At 33.7% G+C, this 12,449-nt stretch overlaps 1 protein-coding gene and 1 long non-coding RNA gene across 2 annotated transcripts in view; one reads left to right on the top strand and one right to left on the bottom strand.

The window, feature by feature from the left end:
* Positions 1–12,449, bottom strand: part of LOC105336714 (uncharacterized) — a 408,324-nt gene that overhangs the window by 175,040 nt on the left and 220,835 nt on the right. The window lies entirely within an intron of this gene.
* Positions 87–10,991, top strand: LOC105334311 (ras-related protein Rab-11A). The gene is made up of 6 exons (XM_034465488.2): positions 87–364; positions 4,642–4,753; positions 5,297–5,380; positions 5,866–6,059; positions 7,689–7,769; positions 8,382–10,991. Exons 1-6 carry the CDS (start codon positions 325–327, stop codon positions 8,519–8,521), a joined length of 651 nt encoding a protein of 216 aa, XP_034321379.1. The 5' UTR covers positions 87–324; the 3' UTR covers positions 8,522–10,991.

Raw genomic sequence — 12,449 nt, 5'->3', positions numbered from 1 at the left:
GTGAAACGGGAATGCATCCTCAGTGTTTTCAAAACATTATCCCATACATCCGGATGCGCCAAAGTGACGTATATAAATGCGCAATGACAACAAGGGGCGTCTAATTCCGCCATATTGAACTACCAAGCAGAGAGGAGGGTAAACTCCAACTTCAATCCAGTGGTTATCCGTGGAATCCTTGGTCCGAATCTCAAATAATTGGGCTCTATGACCATTTAGACAGTTATTTACGTGTGCCGTGGAGCGATTTTATCAGACAGTCCTCGGAAAAATCGTAAATAACTTGTTGAGTCGGACCCTTCCGCTCTTTCCGGAAGTCGAAGAATGGGGACTAAGGACGATGAATATGATTACTTATTTAAAGGTATATACAAAACTCAGGTGAAATGAGGGTAGATCTATAGCATATTTTACCTGTATATTGTATCCGATCCCTTGTGCAGAGTTTGATTTGTCTATAACCAAGGGAAAACGGACTTATTGGGGATGTACTTGGTTGTTGACAAAACTTGTCAAAAGTTGCCCTCTAAGTCTTGTGTTGTCAATATTGTTGAAAGACAAGACTGTGGTATTGTTTCAAGACATGTGTGCATGCTATTCAGAAAATCGATCGCGTTTGTACATATGTCTTACTTTGTGACTGTAAGATAAATGTCATTGATCATGTTGGTTGTATGGAAGGGGGAGGGGTGTTGCTGTCCAGGTGACCTAATTTTATGACAGTCATTACAAAATTATTTTCAAGACAATAAGAAAGTGTAAATATGCAGTTACCTAGTAGTTTGTAATAAAATTAAAATGTATACTGGGAGTTGTAAGTGCTGCATAATTGGATTACCAGTAATGTATGGCAAAAACCATGGGTATGGCCTAATTAGCACTTCCCAGGGGCTTATGCAATGATTTATTGCTAAAAACATGTGATTGAAATTATTCATGGTCATATAAAACACTTGTATTATTTGTTATGTATAAATGTTTAGGTTGTGATGTTTAATACTTATAACAATGTTAAAGAAGTCAAGATTGCACACAAAATAGTTCGCTTATCTTGTCATATCTAAAGTTTTTTTCCTCAATAGTCATTTTTTAAAGAAATTAGTATACCAACAAGGAAGATGTCGCTATACTTTATAATGAGCCATTTGATCGCAATATCAGGTGTGTGTAAATAATACCTAGCAAATTTTTTTATGAGTAGGCCACTTATTCTAGTTAAAATTACTTCCTGCGATTTGATAGCTAATGTTTGTCATTCTGAATGGGATTTTTTTTTTTGGGGGGGGGGGGAGGGTTACACATTATGACCTGGCTTGGATTGAAATTTAAACCTTAATTGTTTTATTTGAAGAACATTGTACTTTAATAACTTGTAAGTTTCATGGTCTCAAAGAAGGTTGAGTATTGCAGTTTTGAAGGGAAAAAAATATATGGAGGACACAATTGTTGTTGCAGCTAGTTGTTAAAAATGTCCCCCCCCCAAAAAAAAAAGAGAGGGGTGTAGATCTCAAATCCAGGCAGAGCTTGGGGCATATATTTGATCTAAGATTATACAATAGATCTAACGTTTTGACATTTGATGCAGAAGGCGTTTCCAGTTGCAATTGTTCACTGATTCACAGTGTGTGTTGTGTGTTTTAACACTCATGTTACCTTTGGCTGTGGGGCTCATTTTTTACTTCCATTTACATGGCTTTGTAAGATGGGAGGTCCTAGATGGTATTTAAAGCAGACAAATGCCCTTCTTTGTTTGATAGTAGATAAACTAGAATTTGGTACATGTGTAAAACATGTATTGAAGGCCCATCAACTTTTATTTTGCCAAGGGTTCTATTGAGTACATACCCCTGGTGATGGTGAGAGGTTGATTTGGATGCAGTTTGGGACAGCCGCCTGCATATAATACATTGATTTGATACATACGATATAATGGCCTGGCTGTACGTAGCAATTGTTTTTGGACACACTGTTCAGAGTGTAGAATATTAAGTACTGTCACAGAGTTCTTGAAATCTTTTTTCCACTGTCAGTCATTTGGACTGACAACCATCAAAAGTTTGTCAGTCCAGACTGATTTCTGTCAGTCCAAACATTTTCAATAGAAAGATGAAAAAACTACATGTACGATGTATATTTGCCTTCTTATTTCTCTCATTTTTACCTTAATTGATCTGATTTCTCCTTACTTTCACATTCTGGCTCCTGATAACATTCTTATTTATCACTTGATTATATATTTTAATTTCCTTCCCTCTCTCATTATCAACTTTCTTCTTGTTCTCTCTTTCTCGTTCTCTTTCTGCACATCTCAGATGTAACTAGGGCTCGGTTGTCAGATAGCGGAGTTCTTATTATTTCCCGAAAAAATTATTACATTGATTACATTGGGAATTTTGTGTGTGTTTTTCTGTGTATTGCAATAAAAACATTCACTGAGAACCCTGTTTCGGTGTATGCAATGTACATTGAAAAAACGTACCGAGACAACACTTATATAGGGCCCTCAGTTCACGCTATGTTTTAAACAAGTTCTCCAATATTTACCATGATTTCTGACGAAATCTAGGTTGGAAAATGATTGGAAGACTTATTTCTATTGTCTGACTACATCTGTTAGCTGCATTATAAACGCACTGTATCAATATGTACGAAATACTCGCCAAACTTATCGAAAGCAATGGAAGTAATAATTACTGAGGTGTTTCGAAAATATATGTCTAGAGAGAGCGAAAAAACTCCTCTAGATTTATCGTATGTGGTCGGATCTCCTCAGCGATTACACAGAGGCTAGGGTTTTCATCATATTTCTGTTGCTTTTGTACGAAACTTAGTTATATTTTTGCAAGTTACTCTGTCCATATCTACCGGTCATTTGGACTGACAGGCAACCTCAAGTAATCGGTCCTTGGTTATTTTTATCGGTCTTGCCGACAGGACCGAAAGATTTCAAGAACTCTGCTGTCAACCAGAGCTTAAAAACAGTATTGTGTTTTTGGACTTATTGTCCGGAGGATAAAATAGGTACCATGTATGTTTTAGACATTGTTCAGAATATAGAATAGGTACTGTGTGTTTATGGAAACGCTGTTTAGAGTGTATAGAACAAATACTGTGTGTACATCGATGAAGTTACAGGTAATTTTGTACACAGTTTGTCTTCTTTGCTGGGTATGTACCCCTGTATCTTGTTTTTACGTATCGAAGAAACGGGAAACAAGCCTATATAACAATTCAAGGATCGAGGAACAATTTGTTCTATCCTGCTGGGCTAAATTGTGGTCAGATCCAGGATGGGGGATATACATGCATTTACATTGTACATATCATGGGGAAGCCTTCAAATCTACGCTTTACTGTGCATGTACACTTGACACGTACACTTATTATAGGAAGTCTTATTACATACATGGGAAAGGAAGCCTTGTTACAAATAAAATGGAATGCAATGTCATTACATGTGAAGACAATGAGATAATGAGGCCCTGGTGTGGAATGGACAGGAATATGGAGACTAGTTCTCTTTGATGTCGTAAATTGGTTCCCTGGCTGTTTAAAGGATATGATGCGGGTTAAAATTAAAAAAAAAATATGACAGTCTTTGGTTGTTGTATGCATGTGCCTCGTGTCTGACTGTCAGTGAATATTAAAATCAAAGAGCAATGCTGTATCTGAACAAAATATGCCACTGTGTGTGACACCTGAATTAGAAAATACATCAACTATTCTGTCTATTCAATTGAAAATGCTCTAGCTATAGGACTGTGACAATGCTTTTATTGGTCTGCTTCATCTTTATTTAACTATAATTGCAAACTTACATACATATTCAAGTGTAGATTCAATGTCTATCAAACAATAGATGAATACATTGATATTCATGGAAGTTTGTCACTTTCCTTTGAACTCTAACTACTGCACCACTTGATACACAACCTGACACATATTTGTGTTATTGAATTGAATATTCAATACTTACCTATGTGGTTTTACCTGGAGAAAAGGAGGAAATGTCTATTTATAGATCATCAGCTGACACATGAGTCATACAATGGTTTAAATGTAAACAATCTACCAATATATATATATATGTTGCATTTCTTACTGGGGAAACCACTATACTGATGACCAGATTTTGCCAATCATAGAAATGATAGCATGCATGGGGGCTTGATGTTACAGAATTACATATGATGCAGTTCATTTGAAACTTTTGCACATATTTAAGAAGTATTAGAGAATGTGAAGGAATACATTTGGTTCTGGACTGATAAAATAAAACACACCTGTTATATTGAGATAATACAAGATCAATATGCTATTATAATAGATAATTTTATTTATCGTTTCAATCATTTGTTGTGTGCACTGGGAAAGGGGGGGGGGGGGGGTTATCACAAATTTTATATTATATTTCATGAAATTGATGGGACGAAATTTTTTAAAAAAATTATCCACAGGTACAAGATATTGACTTTTAAATACACACAGAAATGAGTTGAACTTTACTCTTTTATTGACATGTCTGTGGCATTTGAGATGTTAATTTTTTATGCATTGAAGTTCAACTGATTTGTTATTTATACATGTATTTTGTTATAAGATTTCTGATTGGCTCTTTGACCCATACCTTTTCTGTTACAGTGGTCCTGATTGGAGACAGTGGTGTGGGTAAAAGTAATCTCCTGTCCAGATTCACCAGAAACGAATTCAACTTAGAAAGTAAAAGTACAATTGGTGTTGAGTTTGCCACGAGGTTTGTAACCTATTAAGTTGTTTAAACTCTCTCAATTTTCTACTCTGTTTAAAGCCCTATGCTACAATCAAATCTATAGATATGGGAAGAATGGACAGAGGGGTAAAAATCCAATGAATGCTTAAATGCTTTGTCATGAAGATTGAATAGTTGGTTTTTGAGTCTTGTTAAAATTTATGTTGATATTTGCTGTTGTAGACCTCCGCTAGATTTTGAATTATTTTGGGGGAGTATGAATAGACCTCATCTCGGTAACTGCGGTACTGCTCTCTTGCAGGGCAAATTGATATATTTCACCAAAGTTTTAGTAGATAATTAAATGATGTAAATAAAACAGTTGATGTAATGTCATATTCCACCAAACTATGTCACTTTGCCCTGCAAAAGAGCAGTCCGCAGTTACCATGAAGGGTCTATTCTAAGGGTCTATTCTATGTATAGTAGAATAATTATATATAATATGAATACAATAAACTGTTGAGTAGAGAAAGAGAGAGGAGAGTGTTGTGTATGATAGGTACTGATGTATTTTTTATCATACAGGAGTATACAAGTGGACGGTAAAACAATCAAGGCACAGATCTGGGACACAGCAGGTCAGGAGAGATACCGGGCAATTACCAGTGCGTAAGTATTTCCCAACACCCCAAACCCACCCCTTCCACTGGCCCCAAAAGTTATACGTTGACCTACATGTTGGACAAAAAGTTTCATTGCTCCTGGTGTAAAGATTCATGCACTTGCTTGAATTAGCTTTGCAATTTCTAATTTTTAAAAAAATGTTGTATTGATGTTATACCAATTTGATCATTTTGAATTCTAACCTCATTAAATAACGTCAGTAAGTTGTCTCATTTTGTGAAGGACTCGGAATTCAAGGAACACACAATTGATTTGTCATTCTCTGTACATGAATGGCTTTGAATTTGCCGAATTAATTTGTTAGCTGGGAAAAAGCTCTGAATTTATCTATGAATAGACTTAATTCCTGATTGATTCATTAGTCTCTATTTGTTAATGGCTGAAGATGGACTAAACTCATAATTTTTTATTTGTTTGAAAGTTGCTAGATATTTACTGAATTCTGTACATTTGTTGTTGGATTTTGACAGGTACTACAGAGGAGCCGTTGGGGCCTTACTAGTGTACGACATCGCGAAACACCTAACGTACGAAAACGTAGAGAGATGGTTAAAAGAACTCCGAGATCACGCGGACAACAACATTGTTATAATGCTCGTCGGCAACAAAAGTGATTTAAGGCATCTACGAGCCGTGCCCACAGACGAAGCTAAGGCTTTTGCAGGTAAGGTGGAATGAAACTTGATATTAAGGTGTAATATCCCTCTGCTATTAAAAATTTTGGAATGAAACTTGATATGATATTAAACAAAATCTTGTTTGTTTTATTTAATATCACTGGCTTTATAGGGCTCATTAGTTGGTGAAAAATAGAGATTTCTTGAAAAATTAGGACTTTGAATGTAAATGCATATCTTTTCCCAGAAATTGAGAATGTTGATGATTTATCTTAAATATGAGAAAAGGTATTTAAAGGTGATGAAATTGTCAGGAGGACTGTTTAATAAAAATTTTAGAATGTTAATTTTATTTTATTTAATAATATATATTTACATATAAAATATAAATTTTATTTATATTTTAAGGTCTAACGACACATTCCTCAATTTTATATAACTTTTTCCAGGAATTGGTTGATGGTTTACTACTATTTTGACAAGCTTTCTTGCAAAAAATTAGGGTACCTTACCAGGCATTTCTGCAAAATGCTACAGTATGCAATTTCCTGTATAATCTTCTTAAAAATACACTTGAATTGCTGATATAAGAATAAATACATATACAGCACAGCAAAAATCGTTATATTGGAACTCTATCTCGGCCGGGCGGGGCTTTGAACTCACGACCTATACGCTTCTGGCAATAAGCGGCCACGGTTCTAACCACTCGGCCATCTATCCACATAACCACATCCAATTAAACAGGGGTTCAAAATTCCTCAAGCCCGACGTCCCGGACTAACGAATTCCTGATCCAGACTTGGCATTTAGAATCGCTGAAGTCCAGGGACTTGGCATTGTGTCTTTATCTTTTTTTAAATTAAAAAAAAGTTCGTAAAATTAAAAATAAATCAAATTCCATCATGGATTTAATAAAAATGCCTTATTTTTGGCATTAATGAACACATAAGCATTACGAACATTTCAAAAAACAATCCGTCTTTTTATTTTCTGTTGCGGTATGACCTGCTATTACACATTTTCTCATGTTTCTCCCCTATGACAAACGGCAGTAAGTTTGTTGAATTTTGGATTTACGAGCAGTAATATACGCAAAGGAACGACAAATGAAAGACCCTGAGAGGAACAAGAAGCCGGGGGTGACTCGAGGTGTGATAAAATTAATAATTCCTCAGACAAAACTTATGAAAAGAAGAGAATTTGCGAATTCCAAAAGCCACTGGCGTGACGATAGGCCGTGGCTTTAATACAATGGTATAAAATAAAACATAATTTCAAACATAAAGTTTTTATTCATTGCAACAAATTAAAATAAATTATAACATTAGTTTTAGTGATGTTTAGGTTGATATAATTTTATCTATCAATCATGACAATGTGGACTTGGGAATTTCTTCCTCGGACTTGCCTAAAATTTACTCTTTAAGTCCTGGACTTGACCATCATAAAAAAATTTTTGAACCCCTGATTAAATTTTAATCATTTTTAAAATAATTATAAAATTAATTTTTTTTATTGGAACTCTTTATTACGAGGAGATACAAAAAAGATTCTCGAGGAACGTGTCGTGTGACCTTAATTATATTTCATTATTTTTTTGTTCTCTGGCATGTATTGTCTGAAACTATGATCAGGTTTTTGTTGATTAACAAGTATTTTGTTTCTGTTTTCAGAAAAGAACAATCTGTCTTTCATTGAAACATCAGCCCTCGATTCCACCAATGTAGAAACAGCATTTCAGAACATTTTAACAGGCAAGTAACCCAGGTCTATTATAAGACCACTAACTGAGATTTGACCTGGAAGTCAAGAACTTTATTTTTGATTTCTTGATTTTTACGTGGATTATCACTTCTTTGTTTGATATTTAGTATATTATGTATGGACTATTTTGTAGGTAGAATCTCTCTTTTAGAAATTTCTCTCTAATGAACAGCAAAATTTATCATATAGAATATGGGATTTGTTTTCAGTTTAAGACCAGTAATTCAGTGGTTTGTATTATAAAGGAAAAGAATTTTAATTTAAAAGTGCTGTTAAAAAATCCTAGCTTTGTTCGAACGAATGTTGCTACTTATGAAGGACTGGTCGTTTTATGATTACATATTGAAAGAAGAAAATTCATATTCAACTTTATTCAAATTGAGTGAATCAAATACAGTAAAACAAGCTTATAGCAAAGAGTCGGGGACATATAAATTTTAATGCATCAGAATATCTAAGTTCATTTTATGAAAGATTTGAATTTTAGATATGTATTCATGATTTTTATAGTTGATTTTTTAAGCATTGATGAGACAATTTCTCTATCTTAAAATAATCTGAAATAAGGTTGTTAATATTTTTTGTTTTTGTTTTTTTTCCAGAAATTTACAAAATAGTTTCTCAGAAGCAGATTCGGGACAGTCCGGACGATGATAACTCCCCCAGTAACAATGTTCAGACTATACACGTGGCCCCCACAGATAACGCCGCCCCGCGACAACAGAAGTGCTGCAGCGTCTGAAGGGGAGACAACCATCAGCTAAAACAGGGGAGATAACTGAACAAGAGCAAACACAGCAAGGGAAGATAACTCATTTCAGCATCAGCATTGTTGCCGCCACACAAGGAAAAAAAACCAAAATATATAGTTATTTGAAGAAAAACTTAACAAAAAAAAAAATCGGTTACATATCACGAGAGATAAAGCTGGAAGGAATTTTGATTTTCCTTTTCTTTCCCCCTGCCATGTTTTATTTTGGGGGAGTAAGTTGTTCTTTGTTATCGTCATGCTTTTCTGAATTGCGTTAAACATGTGTATGTATATATGGATTAATTTTTCTGTTATTTTTTGTTTTTTCATACCAAATAACATTCTCTGATTGATCAATGTCGAATCTGCATTATCTTTGTTGAAAGTCGCTGTGAAATAACCGGATTACACTAAAACATGCTTGCGAATTTTTCTATGTGTATTTGATGTGCATGTGTAAATGAGAATTTTTTTTTTTTAAATGTGGCTGGGCTGCTCTAAGGATGTAAAAATATTTTTATGTGTCATAAATAAGTCTAATTCCAACTTGTGGTTTGATCAAATCCATTGGTATTGCAGAATTGAATACATATGCTCAGAATTATTGTTTGTTTGATGAAATTTTAATTGTGTATGAAATTCCATATTTCTTGCTTTCTTTCAAAATTAATTATGTGTGTGCTCCCACTTGATTTCAAGGTTTTTTGGGGGGGTTTGACATTTTTTTAATTATTGTTCAAGAAAATACTGCTCAATATTTTTTTTTTTATTTCAGAGGTGATAAACTTCTGCAAATCTTGAAAAATTGCTTAAATATTTTGTAAAACGATATAAGTAATGGTTTTAATATTTCCATATTTCCTGTCTTTCCAAAAAATGTCATTATTATGTATATAAATATAAATATATATATATATATGCAAGCAACAAGTGTGGCGAGAGATTTTAGCTGTGTACAAACAATGGTGATGCTGAAATGAAGTGCGGAGTGGATCTAAAAGTCTTCATCAAAACTGTTCTTGTGATGAAGGGAGTTGATCCATCCGTTTTTCCTTCAAACATTTAACATACAGATTGTGTGCATGTCAAAAGCTTTATCATTTGTATAACATCAACATTTGTACAATACTAAAACCACACATAACAGAGAGGTTATTTTGCATTGTACATGAGAGGGAAAAGATGGGAAAAAAAATGCAGCACAGTTTTGATACAACTATGAATTAACTATATTTTATTTTATTTTTCATTGGGAAAAGTAACAAGAGCAATGTTTATGTTCAGGAGAAGGACTAATTTGAACTCTGACCTCTTATTATGTATATGATGAACTAGTCTGCGACTGCAAGTATTTGTTTATTGTTGCCATTGGTTACTGGGAATTTCCACCTTCTCCTGAACTAACAAAGTTGGGTTTACTATGACGAGTTTTCTCCCTCTTTTGCTGTTTTCTTATCAAATACCCTGATGCATCAACTGTCAATTTGCATAATTAATTAATTAGATTTTTAACAAGATGGTCACCTGTTGTTTGTAACATCAATGTTTTTGTTAGTTGCATCTTTTTCAAGTTGTGCTAATTAAAGATTCACAGCAAGATGGAGAGAAAACTTACTGGTATTAATTTAATCATGAAGATGATGGGAACATATTCACACACAATACACGTACAATTTTTCCACATGGCTTCAATTAAAGTGCTAATATGACGTTAAAGAAACTGTTGATGCTTGTATATTTATTTTTTGTTTAGTCTGTAAGATGTGATAGAGAGAACATGTAATGCATATGGTGAGGTCTTACTTCTAAGACAACTTGATCACTCGATGTATGCCTTCTTTTATTAATTTGTTGTCTTCGGAGTCTGGTGTGTTGGCGAATAACATAAGTCGGATTTTTGTATTTTCACATTTTTCCGTTGTTTATCTTTTTAAAAAATCAACACTCATAAAGTGATAAAATTACAAAGAACAATATTATTAATTTCAAATAAATTGTTCATTTTAAGTTATTTTATTCAACTCTTGACAAGTTAAAATTATGTAGCAATCTGATAAAAGTGAAGAATTATTTGCTTGGGTTACTTCCCTTTGTGAAGATCAAATTGACTATATCTTTGTTGTTAGCTGACACAACCAGAATATAGAAGATAACAGTAATATATAACATTTCTTTATAATGAATGTATAAATGAAATATATTTAAGTTATCAGAACTCCCAATAGATTTTTAATTCATTCCAGACAAGTCTGTCATACAATCGACCGTTAACAATGTATATTTTTTGTTTTTCGCTCGGTCTCTCACACACACTGTACTGCATGTGTTTTATTATTATTTTTTTTTTTGTATCTGTGGCATTCTGAGTGAGAAACTGAGGATTTGGGACAGAGAATTTATTACATGTGTGACATGAATGCGAGACAATTATTCAAACATTGAAATAAACATATGAAATATTGATCATTTTTTCCTTCACTTATTTATCAAGATATTACTCCTGAACAAACCCTTTTGAAATATCAATACATAAATAGTTATACACATAAGAATGCTCCACACCCTGTGATTTAAATCTTTTTTATGACACTACGCCATGACATGGGAATTCAGTTGTGATATTACAAATATATCATGGATAATAATATAAAATGTCGGACTACTGACTTGCAGATCAGCATTCTAATATCGCTTGGACATTCAAAAAATAATTGCATACGTCATTATATAAGCTGTATCCAAAGTAATTTGGATATTTCTTCCAATGGTACACTTTCAAGAAAATCATCTCTTTTTATAATGTAATGATTCACGTTGATTTTGTAACCTTGCCTAACTTGTTGTGGATCCTAGAAGTGTTGAATTGTACGGATTGTGTGAATTTATATTGACGTAGGAAAAATGTTAAAACTTATGAATCCAGTTAACTGATTGATAAAATTTGTCAGTTTATTCTTGTAGACAACTGTATTTTCTCCTGTTCTATTTGATCTATACTAAGGCAAGGTACTTGCATTTTGATATTTGTTCTTTGCCATTGGTACTAGTAATCATAGTATAAGTACTCATTCTTTGACATATTACTCATCTTATGACAAAGTACTCATCTTATGACAAAAACATTTAAAAACGGGCAAAGAAATTTTAACCAAAATCGTGGTCATGCCATTTTAACCAAGATGATTGTTCTACGACACAGGTGTCCTTTGTAGTCATCTGATAAAGATTCTCATCTTATATATATGCACCATTAGTTTAACATAGATGTTCATCCCTAAATTAGACATCATCACATGTCTCATGCTTGACAAAAGTGCTTGTGGTTCCATTCTTTAAAAAAAGAAATTTTCCCTTGACATAGGTACTCGTGTGTTTTGACATAGGCACCATTAATTTGACATATAAGCTCATCCTTAGACATTGGAACTCGTGCTTGGCAAAGGTACTCGTGCTTTGGCATAAATACTTGTTCATTGACAAACGTTCCATTCTTTTGACATAGAAATTTGTCCCTTGACATAGGTACGGACATAGGCGCTATTCTATTGAAATTATGTATTTGTCCATAGACATATCTAATTGGGCTATGATAAGTCCTGTTCTGACATAGGTTCTTGTCCTTTGACATAGTCACCAATCACCTGACATAGATATTCGTCCTTATACTTGTCCCAGACACAGACTTTATTCGTCTTTTGACACAAGTTCCATTCATATGACATGACATAGAAATAGATTTGGGACAGAAAGCCTTTCAGTATGTAACGTGCTTGGGAGAAGATTCTTCATACTTTGAAATATGTACGAACTATTTGTCACTACTGACTAGCGTCATTGAATTTTATTTGGAATAATCATAATGAAATGTACAATGATGCATCGAATACGTGGTCAAAGTAATGTATACGAAGTATATGAA

The sequence above is a fragment of the Magallana gigas genome, chromosome 1 (genome assembly GCF_963853765.1).
Source record: "Magallana gigas chromosome 1, xbMagGiga1.1, whole genome shotgun sequence".
NCBI classification, from domain to species: Eukaryota; Metazoa; Mollusca; class Bivalvia; order Ostreida; family Ostreidae; genus Magallana; species Magallana gigas.
Note: the sequence above shows the minus strand (reverse complement) of the source record. Positions and strands in the feature narration are given on the sequence as shown.

What these genes read in the sequence shown, in the direction of transcription:
- LOC105334311 (XM_034465488.2), top strand. Translation starts at nt 325, where the DNA reads ATGGGGACTAAGGACGATGAATATGATTACTTATTTAAAG. An exon ending in GGTGTTGAGTTTGCCACGAG is followed by an intron (nt 4,754 to 5,296) that starts GTTTGTAACCTA and finishes TTTATCATACAG; the next exon opens with GAGTATACAAGTGGACGGTA. An exon ending in CGAAGCTAAGGCTTTTGCAG is followed by an intron (nt 6,060 to 7,688) that starts GTAAGGTGGAAT and finishes TTCTGTTTTCAG; the next exon opens with AAAAGAACAATCTGTCTTTC.